This window comes from Clinocottus analis, unplaced genomic scaffold, assembly GCF_023055335.1.
Source record: "Clinocottus analis isolate CAN_PGR_092001 unplaced genomic scaffold, fCliAna1.0.p SCAF_1, whole genome shotgun sequence".
NCBI lineage: Eukaryota > Metazoa > Chordata > Actinopteri > Perciformes > Cottidae > Clinocottus > Clinocottus analis.
In genome coordinates this window covers 10,915,779-10,937,085 of record NW_027175820.1, presented here as the reverse complement: position 1 = coordinate 10,937,085, position 21,307 = coordinate 10,915,779, and the positions used below count along the sequence as shown (strand labels likewise).

The window sequence follows — 21,307 nt, the reverse complement described above, 5'->3', positions numbered from 1 at the left end:
TATTTTACAGTTTGGACAATATCATTACATATTTCTGGATATTGTAAACTACACATCAACTTCAGAAATGTGCAAGTTCATTACAAAGGAAGATGATGTGCAAAAGCAGAACTTATGCACTGCACCACAACTGACATCGTCAGCTACTGAGGACTATCATGCCCGGCAGAAGAGGAAATGAGATCTCCAGTTTCAAAGGCTTGTTGGTGCCGGGTCCCACTGTGGCGATAATAGCAGAGAAGACTCTTGGCGCTCTTGAAGCTGTATTGAGATCACTACAATATTCCTCTGAACATGCAGGTGGCTCGAAGCCCCACTGATCAGGAAATAGAGAACCCAATGTAGCTGTCTGGATCACCGGGGAGACAGCAAGACAATTACTGATGATCGGAGGGGGGCAGAGGAAACCTGCACTTGGTTTTCACACTATATCACTGACACCAACGACAGGTACAGTGGTGAGCCATCTGGAAATACACTCTTTCTAGTCAAAGTAGCATAAATTCATCCGCACATCTCCTCCTTAAGGGTCGCTTCACTTAATGGAGGCTTCAGCTTGTGTCTCTGGATGTTTGTATGGGAACCAGTAATTCAACCATATCTTCTGTTGAAAATTCAATACTTAATGGTCATTTTATAATTTAGTTCAGTTAGAAAATAAATCGGAAAACCCTATACAGGACAGCTAATGCAACTCAACCTATTTATCACTTTATTTTAGGATTTATTATTACAGTTATGTTTGCCTGCTTGCAACCTCGACAGGAAGTCAGATCCAGTGCCAACGAAGTATTACAGGCTCCAAGCGGCTAATTGGGCCAAAGCTCTAACACCCTTTAAAGTGCATTGCAAAGCACTAATATCATTTCTGCATGTATAATGTAGAGACTGACATCACCAGTGTGAATCATCAATCGGCTGCCAAAACGTTTGCCAAAGTTGCAGTTTTGGAAAACGTTGCACATTTTTTGAAATGCTACTTTTTTATAATAAAGAATCACACATTTAAATCAAAGTTGTTTAATTTGATCATCAATGCTTTTACAATTCACTTATGTCCTATAATATTTCATTTTTATATTAAATTACCTGCAGTAAATGTTACATTTTTCAGGGATAGTTTGCATTTACGAGCAGAGAAACTGTAAAATGGGCCAGTTTATCATCTGTTGTCCCTATACAGGTGTTTAAAGGCGTCATAGAAACTAAATGTATTACTCAAAGCTATGCAATTGTCTTAGTTAAAACATCAGAACATAGAATGAACCCAGCTAAAAATATGTCTTTATTTGGAGAAAAAAAAAACAAGCCAAACGAATAAAGGAATAAATAAAAAGCAGATTTTTTAAATCTCATAGAGGAATACGATATTAGTTTGCATCAGTTTGTCAGTTTTAACTGATGACTTCTGTCTATGTATGTTTTCTGTCCCTTTGTTTTTGGATGGCATCTTTTCTTTTAGCAGCAAATGATGTGACTCTAAACACCTGCAGAGGGCAGTGTTACATCAGGGAAGTGTTCAGTTGGAGCGGAGAGCCAGTAAACTTATGAGACCCGAGTGTTTGTCTCATAAGAGATCCATCTGAAGAATAGACATAATGACCCTGAGGATGAAGCACAATACCAAGAAGAAGAACAATAACACTGACTCACAATGCAACACTGAGGAGCAGATTGAGGTCTGTTAATCAAAATATCACAGACACAAAAGCCTGTGGGTCATGCGGCTTCTATACGCCATATGAATAATATGATAATGATCTCTGCATTATAGTCAGCTAATCAGATTGTTTTCTATAATGTATCTGACTGCGCGTTGCCATTCAGCTGATTTACATATCTGTAATGTCTTTGCCGGTGCAGAAAAACAACGGCGACTCGAAAGCCTCGAACAGCACAACACAACATTTCCAGAGGTGAGTGTCTGGGAGCGGGAGGTGGTCGGGTTACTGCAGCTCTGCCTTCGCCCCAGTCAGCCTCCACCATGGTGGGTTGCCAATTAGAGCCAACACATATGACACACTTGACTCCCCCGCTTGAACCATGGCTGGAGATAATAGGCCTCTTCCTGCAGCTCAATCGATGGCATACTGTCCCAGGGTGGATGTCTGCCTCAGTGTACACACAGACACACAGACACAGACACACACACACACACACACACACACACACACACACACACACACACACACACACACACACACACACACACACACACACACACACACTTTCCCTCTTTATCTGTCACAGAGTTAAATGTAACCATTCTGTTTCTTACACAGAAACACACGCACACACACAAAAATGGCTTTCTGCTCCTTCTTCCTCCTTTTTTTTTTTCAAACCATGAACAATAACATCCAACTAGATAAATTGACCTCATTATTCACAGTGAGATAAGAAACAAGTGCAAAAAAAGCCAGAGATGCACAGTGAAGTTGTGGGTACATAAATAGCTAATCCTTCTGCTGAGTGTGTTCGTACGTCTCGGTAACCCCACAGGAGGCGTCCGGGCTTTGTGAGGGCACCTGAGTCACGGGGATTACAGACATTAGGGTAATGGATATCTGCTGTGAGCGGTAATAGGCTGACGCCTTGCGCAAACTTGCTCTCGGTAGTCCGGTCTCAACATTGTTGCTTCTGACTTGCATCTTGATTTGGTGGTTGTGCCATGGCTAACGACACAAATGGCTCGGCAACAGCATAAACATCAGGAGAAATTCTTAAAGCGGAGTGTAACACTCATACGATTATCCCCTCAGTGTGTGGAAGTGTGCATTTCTGTTTGTCTTTTTGTGTATGTGGTCGAAAAAAGGGGCCAAAGGAGGAGAGTTTGGGAGTCGGTGCTGCTCTTTGCATGGCCGGGGGAGGAGAGATGGAGAGCGGATAAGCAGTTGCGTTGAGGGGCAGAGAACTGAGGAAGGCCTCTGTGTGGCTTTTAGGATGGGGGGGGTGGGAGGAGGAGAGGGGTTGGGGCGGTTGACAGTTGTGTGCACACATGAGCCTAATCTGCCTCCATCAGCTGTCAGAGTTGGGGATGTCAGGGGTACCGGGGCTCCTGGTCCTCCCTCTCTCTCTGTCCCTCGCTCTCTTCACTGGCAATGTCATGTTGTCAGCCCACATATGCTTGTCTGCGGTGGAGGGGGGGGGTGGGGGGGGAGCCGAGGAGTTGTAGGGGGGTCGGGTGGAGGAGACATAGGCACATGGGCAGCCTCCGTCTTTTTCCTGTCGCTGTCGACACTTGTCTTCTTGCCTGTGTGCCGCTGACGTTGTTCCCTTTTAACCCCTCCAGCTCCCCCTGTCCTCTCTCCCTGCTGCTCTCCTCTCCGTCTCTGCGTGGATAACATCAGAGGCGGCGCTCAGTTGAGTCGAGCATTGCACTCACAGGGCTTTTACTTCTGGCATGATTTTGTCTCCCTGCCGCTCTCTGTTCACTTAACATCACAATAGATGTTGAAGCCTCTTTAAATCCTGGTGCTCACAACATTAAAAAACTATGATTGAACAGCAGCACGTCTTTCCAGTAACAGTGTCAATGTTAATTCAGAGACGTTGCTTAGCCTTCTATGCATTACATTCGAGTCAGAGAGCTCATCTGAGTTTCTATCTTTCAAAAACCCGTAATGTGGTTGATCAATATTTGCCATTGTTGTGAAGGTGTTTAAAACAATCCCTCACTTGGCAATGAACATGTTTCAGAGCCTTATTCTGATAATAAGATCTTAGTCTTTTTCCAAATCTAAATAAGGATTGTAAATGCAAATAAGGAGGTCAATTTGTGGAACAATATGTACCGAATGAAAAATCATCAGTTATACAGTATTGCTAAATATACTATTTTCTTTTTTATCAGTGTCTGTTTTAGAACATAAGTTACCAGAGTTCATGCAATTTCAGTTGTGTTCAAATGAGTTTTTTATCAAAATGGTTAGCGTCTGAGAGGATTCTGGAAATAGAACGGCGGTAAATGTTGTTAAGCGATCCTCGCAGAGTATTTTTTTTTTCTTCTGTAAAAAGACCCAGATGTTTAGCTCTACTTAACGTAATGTGCTTTGAACCACACAAACAAATTCCATTCAACTCAATGTTTTTTATGATGGAAGCAAAAATCTTCAAACCTGGACAAATAAATACAAACTCTATCTGCTTGGCTAGATAACATCACTTATTGTTGTTTAGTCAATCAAGCAATTTCACATTGTTATTATCAATCTTTTATTGTGAATCTAAAACACTTTTAGAGTGTTTTTTTCACTTATCATTTGCTGCTATTTCCACATTCAAAAAAATATGTAAAAATGTTAGCAATATGATGCTATTTGTTTACATGGCATAGGGATTCATGAACTATAACTACAATGTGGCTTTCCTTGTCATTTTTTAAGGCTCTGCTGTACTGTATTGTCTACATATTTTTGAACACAGTATTCTTTTTTTTTTCATTTTATCTAACCAAGACAATTTAATAGTTTCCATAGTAATCCATTTATTTTATCGGGATCCTTTGCATTTGAACAGATTAAACACATGCATGTTCTGTGCATCCATATGAACTGTCTCTAAAAGCTTCCCTGAACTGCTCTCCTCTCTCGATGAGAAACCTATGGGCTCATGTGTCCCGAGTAACGAGAGGCCCCCGTGCCAATAACAGCAGTCAAGCGTTTCTATCTGTATGGGTAACGGTGCTCTCGCCCCAGTGACCTGCCCCTGGCACCTGCCACAGGGGGCTTTGAGACTACCTGTCAATCAAACGCGAGAGTCCTTTCTCTGACTCACGATGCAAGTCTCGGCGAACTCATTACATCCCCTGCCCCCATCTCCGACTCCCAGTTTCCACACAAAGATGATATCTCTATACGTGCCGACTCGAGGGTACCGCCTCCCTGTATCTGCACACATCTTGCATGTTAACCATAAACCCCATGTACTGTACATTTTGTCTGCATGAATGGATTATAGTTCTTTAGTTTAGTACGTCCAGCTACAGACGGCAGCTGTGGGTCCCTATTGAGCCGAGTTACAACCCTTTCTGAAGAGTTCTAGTCGGCAGGATATTAATGCTGAGCAGCATTACGCAGGAGCAGGTCAAGTCTTACATTTTAGCCTCCGCAGACTGCTCGCGAGGAGACATTTTTGTTAAAGAATTAAAGCACTGTGCTGTTCATCGCACATCCGGAAACTGGGACAATGTGTGGATCATAGAGGTATTTCAAATTAATATTAAAACGGTAGCCGCAGCAAAAATATGTATGATTCATAAAATGTGATCAACGGCATGAAGCTTTCATGAGCAAGCCTCTTGTGTCTACATTATGTTTTCACACCCACACCTGCACGCAAGCACAGGAAAAAACACATACGCTCAAAGAAAACTCTCCTTGTCACAAGCTAACACAAACACACACACACACACACACACACACACCCTCCCGGCTATGAGTACCCTTGCCCCAAGTGCTCCCTTGCTGCAGTCTCCATAGCAGGCAGAGAGACTGTCTGAGTGCTTTATGTTTGCTGTAACACAGAGTCATCACTGTCAGAGCCATTGATTTGTCAACAGCATAGTGATACACAAGATGGATAATGGCCCATCTTGTGCACAGTTGCTACATTTTTCTGGACAGCTAAGAAGCATCTGTTTTTTTTTCTTTTTCTTCCTGTCTTTCCTTACTCCACCTCCTCCTATACCTCCTTCAAACCACCTAAACACACACACGCACACGCACACACACACACACACACACACACACACACACACACACACACACACACACACACACACACCTTTGCAGTTTGAAAACAATAAAAGAAAAGCAATGTGTCTTGTTCAGCTACTAAATAGCTGTCTGGTTTGTGTCTCCTGAGGTGGCTGCACATCAGTGGCTAGCCCATCTATCAGGCCAATGCATGGCCCTCAAACCTCCAGGTATAAAGATGATAAATGACCACCTCCTGAAAAGGGCATGGAAAAAGATGGATGGATAGCGAAAGAGAGGGGCAGATACAGAAATCGAAATGGAGGGATTGGGAGAGAAAAAGTGGGAGAAATTCAAGAAGAAGAAGAAGACAGAGAAAGGATAAGCAAAATGTTTCACCTCTTCGGTATAACATTGTTGTTTTGGAACAAGCTTTGTCCGCCTGGCGTTTGTCAATGCTACATTTGCTTTTTTTTTTGGTGCTGTGTCCGCCATTTTTGTGTACAATCTGTCACCTCTGTGCTATGTTTTTATAAAGGTTAAAGCCCGGACGCAGCACGCAGCACAACTATAAGAAAAGGAAAAGAGGAAAAAACACCACTACTAAGTAAAAATTGAGAAGGATTCTTTTTTTTTTGTATGGATCTATGCATTTTCTTGAGAAAAAACCTACTCACTGTGCCTTTAAGTAGAACTTTACACACTTAGATTGATGAGCCGCAGGGACAACCGAGTCCACGCTCCTTGCTCTCATTCCCTATTCCCTCCACTATTTGATTAAACAGTACTTTCCACCCATCCCTCCTTATCTGGGCCGTCGCTGCATGAAGGAGCTATCTGCCGTGTGACTGGCACACTACTGTCTGCTGCCTCTGATAGCATTCCACTTTGGTTAGGTAAATAGGAACTTAACTGAGCTGAGACTATTTAAACAGTCTAAATGTAAGGAGATTAAAACTGGCCAAACAGCGACTGAGCACGGGGAAGCGTCGCTGCTAGTTATGCACTCCTGCAAAAACGAGAAGCACACACACAAAGTTTGTGCGCGGCAAACGCAAATTTCACAAAGTCAAACAGAAAGACACAAGCATCAAGGAGATGCTCAGCAAAAGACGGACGGAGTGAGAGGACACATACGCAGCCTTTGGTTGTTTTTGATGCCTTCGTGCCCCCTGACCTATAAAATCCGCCTATGCTTGCAAAATCTCCACACAAAACACAGACACACACACACACACAGATACAAATGGCATGAGGCAGGCAAAGCAGGATGGACCTGGGGACAAATGTTCGCCTGGACGCCCTCATATGCGAGCTAATCCTGCCCTGCTCTGCCCACAGGCCTTTACAGACTGGCCAGTCGAGTGAGCGACCTACCCTGACTCTAACACTGTGTGGCAGGGGGACCTAGAGACAGATGTTCCGTGCCACTGGCGTGGTGCGGAAGAGGATATGGTACCCCGTGTGCACACAGTGTGTGTGTGTGTGTGTGTCTCTGAAGGCAGCGCGCGAGAGAGAGAGAGAGAGAGAGAGAGAGAGAGAGAGAGAGAGAGAGAGAGACTGAATGGTTGAATGGTGATGTTGGGGGGGAAGAAGGAGGAGCTGTGTTGGGTGGCTGGGTGGCAGTGGAGGTGGTGAGTGGAGGGGTGTAAAAGGAGAAATAAATCAAGTCAAAGCAATTTGTGGCAATGGCTCTGCTGCAGTGTCATTAGGAATCCCGTCACGCAGCAGCTCCTCTGAGCAGTCAGCAGACGCAGGTTGACAGCAGGCCAAGGAGGAATTTTAATTTTCCCCCTGTCTCACAGCCTCCACCTCGCATACGTCTCCTAACTACTGGCCGGCTCTGCCAATAGTAGCCTTCAAACTCATCCTCAACACTACTTGCCCCTCCTGGATTAATGGCTTTTTCGATACCATAATAATGCACAATTGCTGCGAATCATCATGCAAAATTCTGTTTGCATTTCCTTGTACTTTTATTGAAGTTGAATTTAAACGTGACAAATCAAGCATGGAGAGAATTAATCTTGTTTGCAGCAGCTTTTAAATCAGCATATGTCGCTGTACTGCGGTACTGAATACCACAGATCATGCCATCCAGTGTTCAGATTTACTGAAAAACATTATTTATAATAGAAACACATATTTCCTGGGTTTATTTCACAGCGTTTTAAGGTAAACACATAGATTATCTACTTTATTAAGACATTATCAATATAATTTTTTTTTTGCATGTGATCCTGTTTCACAGAAAAACGATTCATTTCTAGGAGACAGGTTTGAGCCCTGACACCGAGTGGGTTTTATCAGATGACAGCTTTTATATTTACAGTTTACCTCAGTCTGCCTCCTTTACTTGAGCCTGCGTAGTGATTTCCAACATTTCCCAAAATGATTGACATGACATGTCATGACTGAGGTGAACAATTTTCATTACGTTACAGATGACATTTCATGGTGCATTTGACCTTTAAATAAAAGATTTGCTATATGTGACGGAGATAACATCTCTTTTAGAAACAGCGCGGCGGGCATCGTGACACAGACACAATATGGACGGGTGTCAAACCAACAGATTCAAATCAATGTTATGAGAGGATAAGCAGTACAAACTGAGCATGTGGTAATAACGCTGCCCGAGCTGAGCAGGGCAGAGTAATGCAGAACATTTCTCCTCCCAGCTGCCACTTTAATGAGCAGACAAAATGGCCACCGTTGAATAATTAATATGCGGGTCCATTAACAAGGCATTAGAATGCATTCTATCTCTTATTGATTTTTTCCTGTCTCCCGTTTCTTTTTTTTTGGCAGTTGAAAACTTTTACTCCATCCGTAGACCACTGTGCGTCCAGCGCTTGCGAGAGTGAAATATGGCTGCTGCTGTTTAAATGTCAGCTTTGTAATTACACATGGAGCCATGAGCTGGGCAATCCCACGGCCTGGGGCCTCTGATTTATCGTCGGGCACTGATGGCAACAGCACAGACACATGCAGACAAATTGCATTCACACGTAACACATCTCCTTCACCCTCACACAGACACGCCGTCTTAAATCAGACCGCGACCTTTCGTCTTTAATGCACAGAGTTCATACATTAAGTTCATGCTTTCGTATATTAACAGAAAACACAACAGTTGAAGACATTTTGTTAGAATTTAATTAGTTTGTTCCTTACCCAATTCTTGCTGTTCCACCAACTAATTGCTTTTTTAAATGACACACATTATTGTTTTTTTCTAACTTCTGATTTATGCAAGTGTTTCTTTGTTGTGACTGATATTTGCGACTACTGTGCTGACACAGTGAGTAGGTTATCTGTAACATATTGCAATTTGTAAATATGCATAAATATACACACAACAGGTGACATCAGAAGATATTAACACCTGTTGGATAAAAAAAAAGCTAATTATTGGCAAAAACAACAAACATGTATTTTGTTCGTGCTTTCCTTTACTTGTGTATCGGGTGTCTTTAGATGACGTACTATCTAAATCCTGTTTAAACGCCTTTGGTGCTGGAACAAAAACTAATTAATTGATCCAAAGAAAATCAGTTGACGTACATTTTGATAAAGCCTTAATTTACTAAAATAATTCATCAAACAACATTGTCAAACTTAATTTAGTTTCAGCTCATAAAGTGCGAGGATTTGCTGCTTTTCTGTGTTTTACAACTTTGAAAAACGTATTCGGAAGTTACACAAAACAAGCAACGCAAAGAAATTTGCTTTAACTCTGGGAAACTGTGACGAGTCTTGTTGACTATTTTATGGACTATGCAATTAATCAATGATTCTAAACGCGTTAATGGGGCAGTAAAAATGATAGTTTGAACCCGACACACCTTTATCGTTGCCGCTGCATCGATTCAGAAACTGATTAGAGTGTCACTGCTCCCAGTGTCTGTTTGACTTGTATGAAGTGTAACCTCGCCCTTCCTCTCCTCCTCCCGCTGCCTTTTGCTTAGCAGTGTAACACACTCTAGTGGCATGTGGGACACCCCGGTTCAATACACCCTCCCTTATGCTCTGCGCCCATCAGTCAGATTCTAGGCACAGATACCTGCTGGGAAAACCAATCTATATCTGGACGAATAGAGGAGGCGCGGCCAGATCAATGTACAGATATTGATACACGCAGCCATGCAAGGAGACTACACTCCTTCTGAACTCATTCTCTCTCCCACTGAAAAGATTAGGAATCGAGATGAACTGCTGAGTAAGGCGTGTGTGTGTGTGAGTGTGTGGGTGTAGATGACAAAAGAGACACTGTAACACACTGGCAGATACTACCAATAGTGCAAGGAGAAAGAGGAGAGATGAAGGAGGGAGTGGAGATACGTAGTCGAGACATAGATTACCGCCACAGAGCTCAGTAATGGTGTGAGAGGAGCAAGTCAATAATAAATACCTCCCATTACACCACGGTGGACCGCTGCAGCAGGCTGTACACCACGACACCTGCTGACTCCCTGATCTGCCTCAAGTTACACTGATGCTCTCACACTGCGCTTCTGTGGACTACAACACACACTGACTGCATCAAACACGGAGACGTACGGCGCAGTTACGCACAAAATCATACTCGCGCCTCTGAAGTCATTTTCCAGAGCAGTAAAAAAGGTTGAGTGTCAGGGTTTGATCCCCACTGACAACTCCCTGTTGGGCTCTGGATTTTTTTTTTTTTAAGGCCCTGGCCCCTTCCCCCCCCCTATTCAAAGAGGCGAGGCTTGACATCCAGGTGTTTTATAGTATTTGTGGCTCTGATCATCCATCAAGCCGATCGATCACTCTCCCAGCAGCTTTTATTAATGATCTTGTCAGCCAGCTCGCTCTCGGGTGCAGCCGCTTGTCCAGGATGATAGATCATTAGCTAGTCTGCCTGCTATTTATTCTCTCATGACCTTGTCTCTCTCCATTGTTGAGTGGGCCAAGTTATGAGAGCTAGAACATGATAATTCACTATTGATTCTGTATTTTTCTTGACAAAAAAGTTTTTTAGCTGTGATCGTGTGCAAAGACACAGATAATAATTTATTTAAAGGGGACATGTCATGCTTATTTCCATGTTTGTATTTGTATCTTGGGTTCATTATAGAACTTATTGACACATGGTAATGTTGCAAAAGCAGAAATGATTGTTTTCATACTGTCTGATTTTCATACTTCTGATTATATCTGTATATAATCAGAAGTATCATCTTCAGTCTAAAGTCTGAAACACTTTGTTTTAGTTTCCGTTCTCTTCAAGAACCATTTCTGAAAATAACACCAGTCAGCTTTGATTGGCTTGAAAGATAAATATAGCTTACCTTTACAAAAACCTGATTCTCAAGCTGTGAGTCAAAACTGACTGAGTTACATGCACTGAACGCTGAGTTTTTCATAACATGTCCCCTTTAAGTAAAAGTAACAAAACCACAATATAAAAAAATGTATTACAAGATTTGCATTCATATTTTTACTGGTGCCATACATAGTTAGATTAAAATATACAAAAATATATACAATAGTATATCATTTACTTTCCACCACAGGACACAGATGTGGTGCAGCAGAATAAAAAGTATAACTTGATTCGTCATCACCTTCATTTTAAAAACATTGTTCGGAACATCACAAAAAATTTGAAAAACGTAATGAAAAAAGGGACGGAGGAAAAGAAAGGAAAAAAAAAATAGAGCGAGCGAGAAAGAGGGGAAAAAGGTCAACAGAGAAAAAGGCAATACGAAAACAGAGAGCGAGTCAGCGGGAGTTCCACAGGAACGAAGCCCGAGGCTGAGCCAGTGAGGTGTAAGTAGCTTTAGAATAAACATGAGCTCCATGTAAACAACAACCTGCCACTACAAGCATCGGTTACGCACCCACACAGACCTGGTGGGGTTCTGGATTCAGTGATGTGTGTTTGTATGTGTGTGTGTACTGTATACTCAGGGTGTCCCTGGGGCTGAAGAGCCTTGCCTGTCATCCTCCCATCACTCCTCTCTCTACCCACTTACATCCATAAAGCCTGTCATGTTGATCAAGTAGCTGGAGGCCCGAAGCCTTTTGTGATTGTCAAAAGAGTGCACATGGTAATGTTTGACTGTATAATTGAAGCCTGATTTTCTGTTTGTGACTGCAATGTACAACACAGCAGCAGTGTGTAAGTACTGCCACAAATTCAAAGACCACTGTGTTTCTGTGGCTCATTACTTCAGCCTGACCTGTTTATTATGCAGTCGGTGTTCAAAGAGAAGAGGGAGGAACTTCTTTCTCCTCCAGAATCATATATGATGGATGACTTTCATGTTCACAGCAGAATGACGGGCAGACCGAGACCTCTGTGGAGTCAGAGTGACAGAGGATGAGCTTCAAAGCTGCACACTATATGCACAAGTTCAAATGCAAATCCTCAGAGTACCCGGGGCATATTACTATTGTTGACCTCTCCGCATTGGCTGCTTTGTGACGTTTAAATTCTGTGTTAGTACATCAGTGAACTGTTGTGTCCATATAGGAACCCAAAACTCTCACAGGTAACCAGTGTATTCCTCAGGTTCATACTGTGAAAATATCCATCTCGTCATCCAACTCTTGGTGAGAAAGTGAACAAGTATTTCCCTAAAATGTAATTATTTTTCAGCAGCATCACCGCTGGGTGTGGTCAGAAGGGTCCTGTTGCACCTGTAACCACACACAACCGTGATGTCATCGCGTACTGACACTCTGGGGGTTAAACCACCGGGGATCAGCTGGTGTTCAGTTGCTCTTTAATTGCTCTTATCCTGAAGCCCATTGTAACTTTTGTTTAGACGATGTCTATGGAGATAGTTCATACCTTCCTTGTGTCCTTTGTTGTTAATAACAACTTGATGGATTGGACGTAGGTCTCTGTCCGCCCTGTGACAAAGTTGCATGCTGTCAAGCTTTTTGGTCTGTACCAGGTGTATGCTGGGATACGATGCTGAGAACGGGTTGAGAAAATGAATCAATGATTGAATGAGCTGGCATTCAATCAGCGTGCTGGATGTAATAAAAAAAAAAAATCTCACTTGGAAATCTAATACTGTTTCAATCTGTTGTTAGCTTGTGATGCCAGCTGGCTCCTGCTATAACCTAATGTGTCCATCGTCCTAAAAGGAAGCTACGCTAATCTAGAAAAGTAAATAATGAACATTGAAAGTGAAACTGTGACAAAGTAAAAAGACACCAAATCAACACGACAGTGTAAAGTCTCCCGTCATCTTTTTACAACATCGCCTACTATTTTTAAACCTTTGCCATTCTGCCCAATCTCTCTAAGTGTCTCCAACACATAAACAACCTCACCGGTGTCCCCCATAACCCAGCCTCCAGGACCCTGGGGCCCAATAAGCAGCCATCTGCAGACAACCTCCCTCACCATGCTCCGGCAAACACAGGGCGGGAGGGTTTGAATGTGTGTGTGTGTGTGTGTGTGTGTGTGTGTGTGTGTGAAAGGGAGGTGGATGTAGTTCAAGGGCACGAGTACTCCATCAAGCTCGAGTCCAGGGAATATCCACCAGCTTCCCTACCCCCATTTTTGTGCACCAGGGAGGCACTTGAACCCGTCCTTAGTGCCCCCTCCCCTTAACCACACACACCTACAGTAGAGTGTATCTATTACTCCTCACCAGCTCGACACTCCTCAGTTTTCGTTTTGACCCTCTGCTGCTAGCTGCAGCCTCGGCGTGGCGGCCCCAGCCCTCCTGGCCGACTCCCAGGTCTGGCGTGGGTGGGGTGGCGGGAGGGATTTGGGGGCACTGGAGCTGTCCTCTGGTGCTCCTGCAGCCCTGCCTGCTCATCCATCCTAGCCTGCCAGCCCACAGATCGATAGCTGTGCTCTCTTAATCAGGTCTCTGGTGACTGTGGGCGGACAAGCGCGCGCGTGTGTGTGTGTGTGTGTGTGTGTGTGTGTGTATGAGTAAAGGAGGTTGTATCGGCTGGGGGTTGCACTTGTGTTTCTTTCCATCTCCAGCTCTCTGGCTGTTCATCACGACTGTTAATCTCAACCATATTTTAGTGCCTTTCTTCTTTATTTACAAACCCTACACTGACTTTCTTCTACATCTTCATTTCTATCAACCACCTCTCTTCTATCAACTTTTCTTATTCGAGCCCTCTCTAGTTAAGGCTTCAATTTCTCTCACAGTTCTGCTTCATGTGTTTGCTCCTCTCTGAGCCTTTTTCTTACATCTCCTCACAAACTCTCTTGCCTATTCTGGCAGCGCGCCAGGGCTCATTCAAAAGGAGTCTTCACAGTCAAGTCGGTCCCGGTGCTACTGCAATCTCTTTTGGCTTGTGATGAAGACAGAAGAGGTGAAGTATTGGAGAAATGGTGATGAGAAAGGGTGAGAGGAGGGAAGAGCGAGCGGAGCGAGAGGGTTAGTCAGATGGAGTGCGGGGCATCCAGCTGTGGTGTTGTGCCTTGCTAGAGAATCCGCCTTCAGGCTCTCATCACACCTGTGTAACCACAGCTGCACAGAAACACACACACACATACACACAAACAAGCACAATGAAAACAAGTGTAACTACACTGTAGTTCTTGAAAAAGTAGCAAACAAAAATAACTCCAAAACAATTTGTATTTTATACTTTTTTTTTTTTTTTACTCTTCAGGAAAACATGACCCGTTATTCCGGGTGCACCAGCGTGTGTACAATGCTCACATTAACAGGTTTCTCTCACCGATTCCATTTCAGAGTTTATGATGTCTCCTGTTCTACCAACACATTTTCTTTTATTGGGTTTGATACAATTTAATTAAGCATGCTTTTTGATTCTGGTAACACCGCTCTACCACAAAATGTGCCCATTAGATTTCTCTGATCAAACCATTCTCACCAATAACATCAGAATACACCAATGAAAACACTGTTCACAAAGACAGTCGGTAGGTAAGTATTTTACACTCCACTTACAATGTCCTTTAAACAAAAGTATGAATTAATTTTGAATGTTTGAATGGTGCTGACTCATCCAACATGCTGCTGTAAGGAACAGTTTAAAGAAGAAGAGAAGCAGCAGTAAGTTATGGGCTGTGTGTTTCTTCCCTTTAGGGAGCAGAATATTTCTTTCACAGTTTAAGCATGATCCTCGTTAGATGGCTAGGTGAGGCAGAGTGCATCCATACGAATGTATTATTAACATCTTAGTTGTTTAAAAGAGGGAAAAGGGCTGTATTGGATTAGTGTTGGCAGATACTCAAGGTTTTCATATGGGTATCAGTTCTGTACTACATATTAATTGTACAAAGTATGTACAATATATTAATCTTAGTGCAATATTTTTGCAGTTACTATACAAGAAATCAAGAAACTGCCCCAATAGTGCCAAAGTCACATGAACTTCAGAGAGATAAAGCAAACAAAAAAAGTCAAAGATTTTGTGCTTATTACTTTTGTTTTCCATGAACTGTCTCACCGCCATCTGCGTTTCCCTTGTTCATTGCATTGTGGAACAAACGTGTCCATTAAGTTGCATAATAACTGTTTTGAGTACATTTATTGTTGTCTCCAGTGTGAACAAACTTCATACTCAACCTATTGCATGATGGAAGTGGGACACCACTACAATTGCAAACCTGACAAAAGTTGGTTCTTTTACATCAAAATTAACAGTACTTGACAACGTTTTAGATATTATATCTATATCTATATAGATATATATTTTTATATCTATATAGATATATCTATATCTATATCTATATTTATATATATCTATCAGATCAAGATTTGTTTGAATTTTAATCTATTCTTGATGCCACTTCAGACACTTTTTTACTAGCTGCGATCTGGACTCTTTTCTCGACAGTTGTTTTATATTGCTTCAATAAATCACACATCAAACAAATGATTTCCAGACCTCTCGTGCTAAACATAGGTGGCAATCAATGTAATAGATTTACCTGTGTCGCAGTGTTCATAGTTGTGATTGAGTTACCTCAGAGGTTAAGTCATTTTCACCGAGGTGTTTTTTTCCATTACACTCTATATTTCCCCTGTACACTTGTCTGGTCTTAGGACAGCCGTGAAGTGTCGTACATCTGAAGTTTTTCACCAGGAACATCTATGTAGACATACATATGGAGGAGATCCGGTCATGGGAAGAAGTGTCGCAGGAGGTCCTTCTTGTTGACCTTGCCCATCTGATTCCTTGGCACCTCCTCCACCAGCAGCAGGCCTGTGGGGATGGTGTAGGGTGCCATGTGCTGCCTGCAATAAACACTGATATTAATACACTGATGATTGTTTACTGCAGAAAGGAAGATAAACACAGACAAGAACAACACTGATCATGTGCACACATGGATGGGAATATGCACACGCGCACATACGCAACAACAAAGAAAAAAACACACACCAGAAAAACAGAAAACAATTGCAAAACAAAGGCTAGCCCTGTGGCAGAGTAGTCGAGATAAGAAGAGAAATGTCCTTCATACACTCTGCAGCTCTCTTCCCTAATATCCCCAATTCGCCTTCCAGACACAGACAATTCCCTTCTCGTACAAAACAATATAATCACTGTGAGATGAAATAAAAGAAAAAAAGAAATAATAAAAAGAAAAACAGAAGGCTGGGATAATTAAAAGTGTTTTATTTTTTCGCTTTTGAGTGCACGGTTGTTACGTCAAGTCTTGAAGCCTGGAGCTTTTCTATTATCTTCTAACCTAGTTTGTTTGTTTGTGCCTGAGAGTGTGCGCATGTGTGTGTTCCTGTGTGCATGCTTGTGGTGCGAGTGAGCATAATGACTCATACTGCTGCCATCAAACACTCCTTTCAGCAGATGTCTCCGTCTCTCTGACTCAGTGAGTAAAGTGTGAGCGAGTATATGTGCATACATACACATCTCTGTAATGGGGCTCGCTCGTGTCACCAATTTCTCCCGGGCAGTGTGTTTGTGTGTGTGTGTGTGTGTGTGCGCTAGCGTGTGTGTTCAAGGCAGTGTGGGGTGCAGAGGGTGTGATAGAGATTCAGACTGACAGCTGAAGCCAGGGCACTGAAGAGTGAGCATCCATCTACTTGTTTATGTCTCATTTTATCTCCCTCTCCCTCTCTCTCCCCTGCACCCTGGCCTCAGCAGCGGGCTGTGTGCTGGCACTGCCTGTCCGCTGGCAGCACCCCTGGCTGCAAACACTGTGTGGGGAAAAGTGTGTGAGCGTGTGTGCAAGTGTGTGTTAACCTGTGTCACAAGCAGTAGTAGTAAGCCACCATGCTGGACCAGCAGGCCACAGCACAGCAGTAGGATCTAAAAAACCCCCACACCATATGGGGCCCCCAGTCTTAACCGACACACACACACACACACACACACACACACACACACACACACACACACACACACACACACACACACACACACACACACACACACACACACAACAATAAAATGGCAGGGGTGGATTGCAGAAAGATAGGGTAGTGGACCGAAACAGATGGTGGGAAAGTGAAGAGACAAAAATGATATAGTGGGTGAGTAAAAGAGAAGGAAATGTAAAAAGATGAGGAGTGTTTGTGCCTTCTGTCGCTCCAATGCGAAGGGCTGCATGTCACCACCAACTGTCTGCGTTCGACAAAATAAACTCTACTGACATTTAGAAAGGGCAGAAAAGAAAATCAGTTTGTAGGTAAGACAAAGCCTTTCGTAACAACCATTTGTTCGCTTCCTCTGCATCTCTCTCTTTTTCATCTTCTGTCTTTCCTTCACCTCCCCTCATTAGTCCATTTCTGGCCTCTCTTTCTCTCACATCCCTTCGTATTGATCTGCAGACTGCAGGGCCGGTCGCTGGGGATGTGTGTGCTGAACTGTAGAGTCTGCATTAGGAGCCTTCATTTGTTTACCACAAGACTGACAAAGAGCTGCGGAATTTTTCTTCTTGAATCAGCGTAACACGATTTAACCAAGATGGGTCAGCACTCCTTTGTAATAATGGGACATGGTGCTCATTTTGTGTTTGTGAATTCAGGATGGTGGATTGGTTGCAAGTTATTCAGGTCACAGTCTCCACTGGTGGTACGGTGTAGAGACCACCTGCTGCCGCAAAGATTATCATACTATGAGAAATAATTTTACCAAGCAGCTATAAAATCAACTTCTTCCAGGAATGGGAACTTGTGCTGCTGCACAACTTGGGCCGGGTTTAACTTTTTCACTGAGCCTGCATTTTCTTAGTTGGAAATAAATGAAGGGGTTGTGGGTTTTTTTCAGACAACCACAGACAGAAGGATGCAGGTTTATACCTCTGTGTTTAAAAGCTTCTTCCACACTTCAGTGCCTGTGAGCAGCAGTTAATAGTAGTTGAATTAATAATCTATTATCAGACATCCATTAAGTACATTCAGAAAAAACAAGTATGCACACAATAACAGCCAAATGTAATCAGAGAGCTAAGCAACAGCTAGCTGAGTCACAGTACCTTGCCCAGGTCTTCAACTCTGGCAGGGTCATCGTCTGTCCATTCTTCAGCTGCACCACTGCAGTGACTTTCTGACCCCAAGTGGCATCTGGAGCCCCAATTACAGCTACATCTGCAAGGTTAGAAATGACACAGACAGGCAGGCATGTTGTTGTTAAGTTTCAACTGCTCAAATCCTATCATCTTGCAATGCAGTCAGTAAGTATTAGGATGTTGCCACTCTGTACTTCAGCACATTGATTTTAAAAGGGAATAATAATAACTGGGGTTTAGAGAGCTGACTTTTACGTCGAGGTAGAGGGTGTTTAGCATGCACATACGATGAACAGTGTAGGAACTAAAGTCCCTTTTCTCAATAAGTCTATTCATTTTCAGGAACAGTCAAGAAAAGTCCGCTGCTTAGTCTCGAAAAACTCTAAGTGTTGACCTTTCATTGATGACCACACTCTAATTCCTTGACACTTTAATTCAATCTGCGACAGAACGGAGGCAAAATAACAAAAAACAACAACAACATCTACTTAGACTTAACCTCTGCAGCCCTTTTACCTATGATGTCTGGATGAGCCAGGAGGTGGCGCTCCACCTCGAGTGCGCTGATCTTGTAGCCGCCACTCTTGATGATGTCAACACTGCTGCGGCCCATAATCCAAAACACACCATGTTTGTAGACAGCAGTGTCTCCTAAAAGAAACAATTATACAAAGAATGGGGCAGTGCAAAAATAATTAGGCATAAAACAGATGAGTAAAAGGATATATTAAAAAAAAAAATTAAGAAATCAATGGTTGTAATTAAGGTGATTTATTTTGCATATTTAAACAAACTAAGGTTCTTCAGGCTTTTCCAAGACACAATGGTGCTTTAAGCTGAATGTTGATGTCAGCATGATAATATGCTGACAATGGGTTAAGCCACCTGCTGGTGGCGCTATGGGAAAGGTTCGGGATGTATCCATTTTTAACGTTGATCCATCCAATAGTTGTCAGATATTTAATGCAGCATTGCTAAAAACAAACAAAAATCTGAGAAAATGGTGTTGGCGGACGCATGTGTGTTTGAGGCAGAGAGGGTCAATCTGCAATGCACCCCCCCCCCCCCCCCCCCACACACACACACACACAAGGTGTCTGGGGGACAGGTGTGGGGGAAGAAGAGTACAGTATGTGTTACGAGGGGCTCAGCTGGGCCTGGGGATGACGAGCAGAGGAAATGGGTCAGTATGGATGAGTGGAGAGAGACAGAGGGGGAGACAAATGGACAGAGGAGGAAAAGAGTGGAGAGCAGAAAAGCAGGTACAGGAAGGAGTCCGTTTGGATTATTACAGGTAGTACGTCCACAGCTGGGGCCGAGGAGGGCATAGATGTGTGTGTGTGTGTGTGTGTGTGTGTGTGTGTGTGTGAGGCTGTGTGTGTGTGTGTGTGTGTGTGAGGCTGTGATGAGGTTAAGCGGACACTGTAGTTAAGGTTGGAGGGTTGAATAGAGGGGGTGGACTCAGACGTCAACAAAGGTCAGGGATACGGGCTGCGGCTGTAGCTGCAATACAACCGTGGACAATTTATCTGCTGAATGGATAAGGAGGAAGTTATACTACACAGTAACACACAAATACACACCATGAGTTTTGAACTTTTAAGGCTAATTGTTAATATTCTCAAATATTTTTCGACATACATATTCTACAGCAAATAAAAGAAACCTTAAAATTGGCACATTTATTTATTTATAGAAACAATTTTCTCGTTATGGACCCTATTCAGACATATTGGTTATATATATATATATATATATATATATATATATATATATATATATATATATATATATATATATATATATATATATATATAGATAGATAATGCAATAAAGTAATATAAATACTGTTGGTAATAAAAAATGATTACATCTTCACACCTGAATAACGTCTTTCCCCAAAATGTTGGACTATTCCTTTATCTCTTATAAGGTATACAGCCCTGCTAGGAGCATCTCCAACAGGGTAAGCTGTGTGTGTTTGCAGAAACTACAGCAGGAAATAAGTCCACTCTTGTAATGGCCTCGACACGATGAATGTCAGGTGGAGAATTATATTTTGATGGTGGTCTGTTTTAACTGCCATCTTCCGTCTGTCTTCCACTTCATCACTTAATCTTATTTCTCATTCTCTAGTCTATCCCCCGTATGTATCTATCCATCTTCTACTCTTGTCCACTTTCTCAGTGTGAGCCAAATACACACAACTATGCTTTTAAAATATTTCTTTTGCTTCCATCCTGGCGCTTCATTTTTTTTCCTCACTATCTCTGGAGCATCTCTCATCACATCTTGAGTTTCCCTCTCTCCACCTATCTTCACTGTCTCTTCTTCCCTCTCTTGCCTCTCTGCTTCAGCATCAATAGAGGGCCCATCTGTTCCCATACATCACGCACTTCATTTCAGTTTATTAGCTGGGATAAATCATAAATATTTCATTATACATCACGGGCGGCTGTCGCCTGCACACCGACAATTTATCACTGCTGCCCTCTCTGCCGGCTTTCAACGGCGGCTATAAGCTTTCCAGTCTATTAAACAAGATTGATACAGTGTGTAAATTTAGATATTGGGAATTTCTTCACAGACCACTGCTCCGCACTGATAGGCCAGGGTAACAGGGGAGGGGAGGGAGTAGGGAGGGAGAGCAGAGGGAGGAGAGAAGCTTGGTTGGGTGTTAAGGCAGGGCAGGTTTATTTGTTTAGCACATTTCAACAACAAGGCGATTCAAAGTGCTTCGCATAAAAATTTTAAAAGCAGCAAAACATAATGCGGAAGAAAACAAGATTTAAAAACAATCAAAAACATTAGTTTTAAAAGATTAAAAAACAGTCAAATAGCAAAAATATAATAAATGTTGCAGTGCAGTTTAAGAAATAAAATGCAGTACTGAGATGAAGAAATGTATTTATATCCTAGAGTCTGGTTCAATTAAAGGCAAAAGCAAACCAAAAAGTCTTCAACCTGGATTTAAAGGAGCTGAGGGTCTCAGCAGACCTGCAGCTTTCAGGGACCTTGTTCCAGATATGTGGAGCAGAAAAACTGAACGCTGCCTCTTCGTGGTTAGTTCTGACTCTTGGAACAGAAAGTAGACCAGAAAACGACCTGAGCGGTCGGGATGGTTCATAAGGTAGCAGCAGATCACAAACATAGT

General features: G+C 42.7%; 1 protein-coding gene across 3 annotated transcripts in view; it reads right to left on the bottom strand.

The window, feature by feature from the left end:
- Positions 1 to 13,628: 13,628 nt before the first annotated feature.
- Positions 13,629 to 21,307, bottom strand: part of acsf3 (acyl-CoA synthetase family member 3) — a 31,741-nt gene continuing 24,062 nt past the window's right edge. For 2 of the 3 annotated variants that reach the window (XM_068580223.1, XM_068580231.1), the window contains exons 8-10: positions 18,670 to 18,804; positions 18,121 to 18,232; positions 14,338 to 15,916 (exon numbers count right to left, since the gene is read on the bottom strand). In XM_068580223.1, the coding sequence (XP_068436324.1) occupies positions 15,802 to 15,916; positions 18,121 to 18,232; positions 18,670 to 18,804 (362 nt within the window). In that variant the 3' untranslated portion in view covers positions 14,338 to 15,801. Of the gene's footprint in view, positions 14,177 to 14,337; positions 15,917 to 18,120; positions 18,233 to 18,669; positions 18,805 to 21,307 lie in introns of those variants that run through there. The other variant, XM_068580240.1, reaches the window with a different exon arrangement.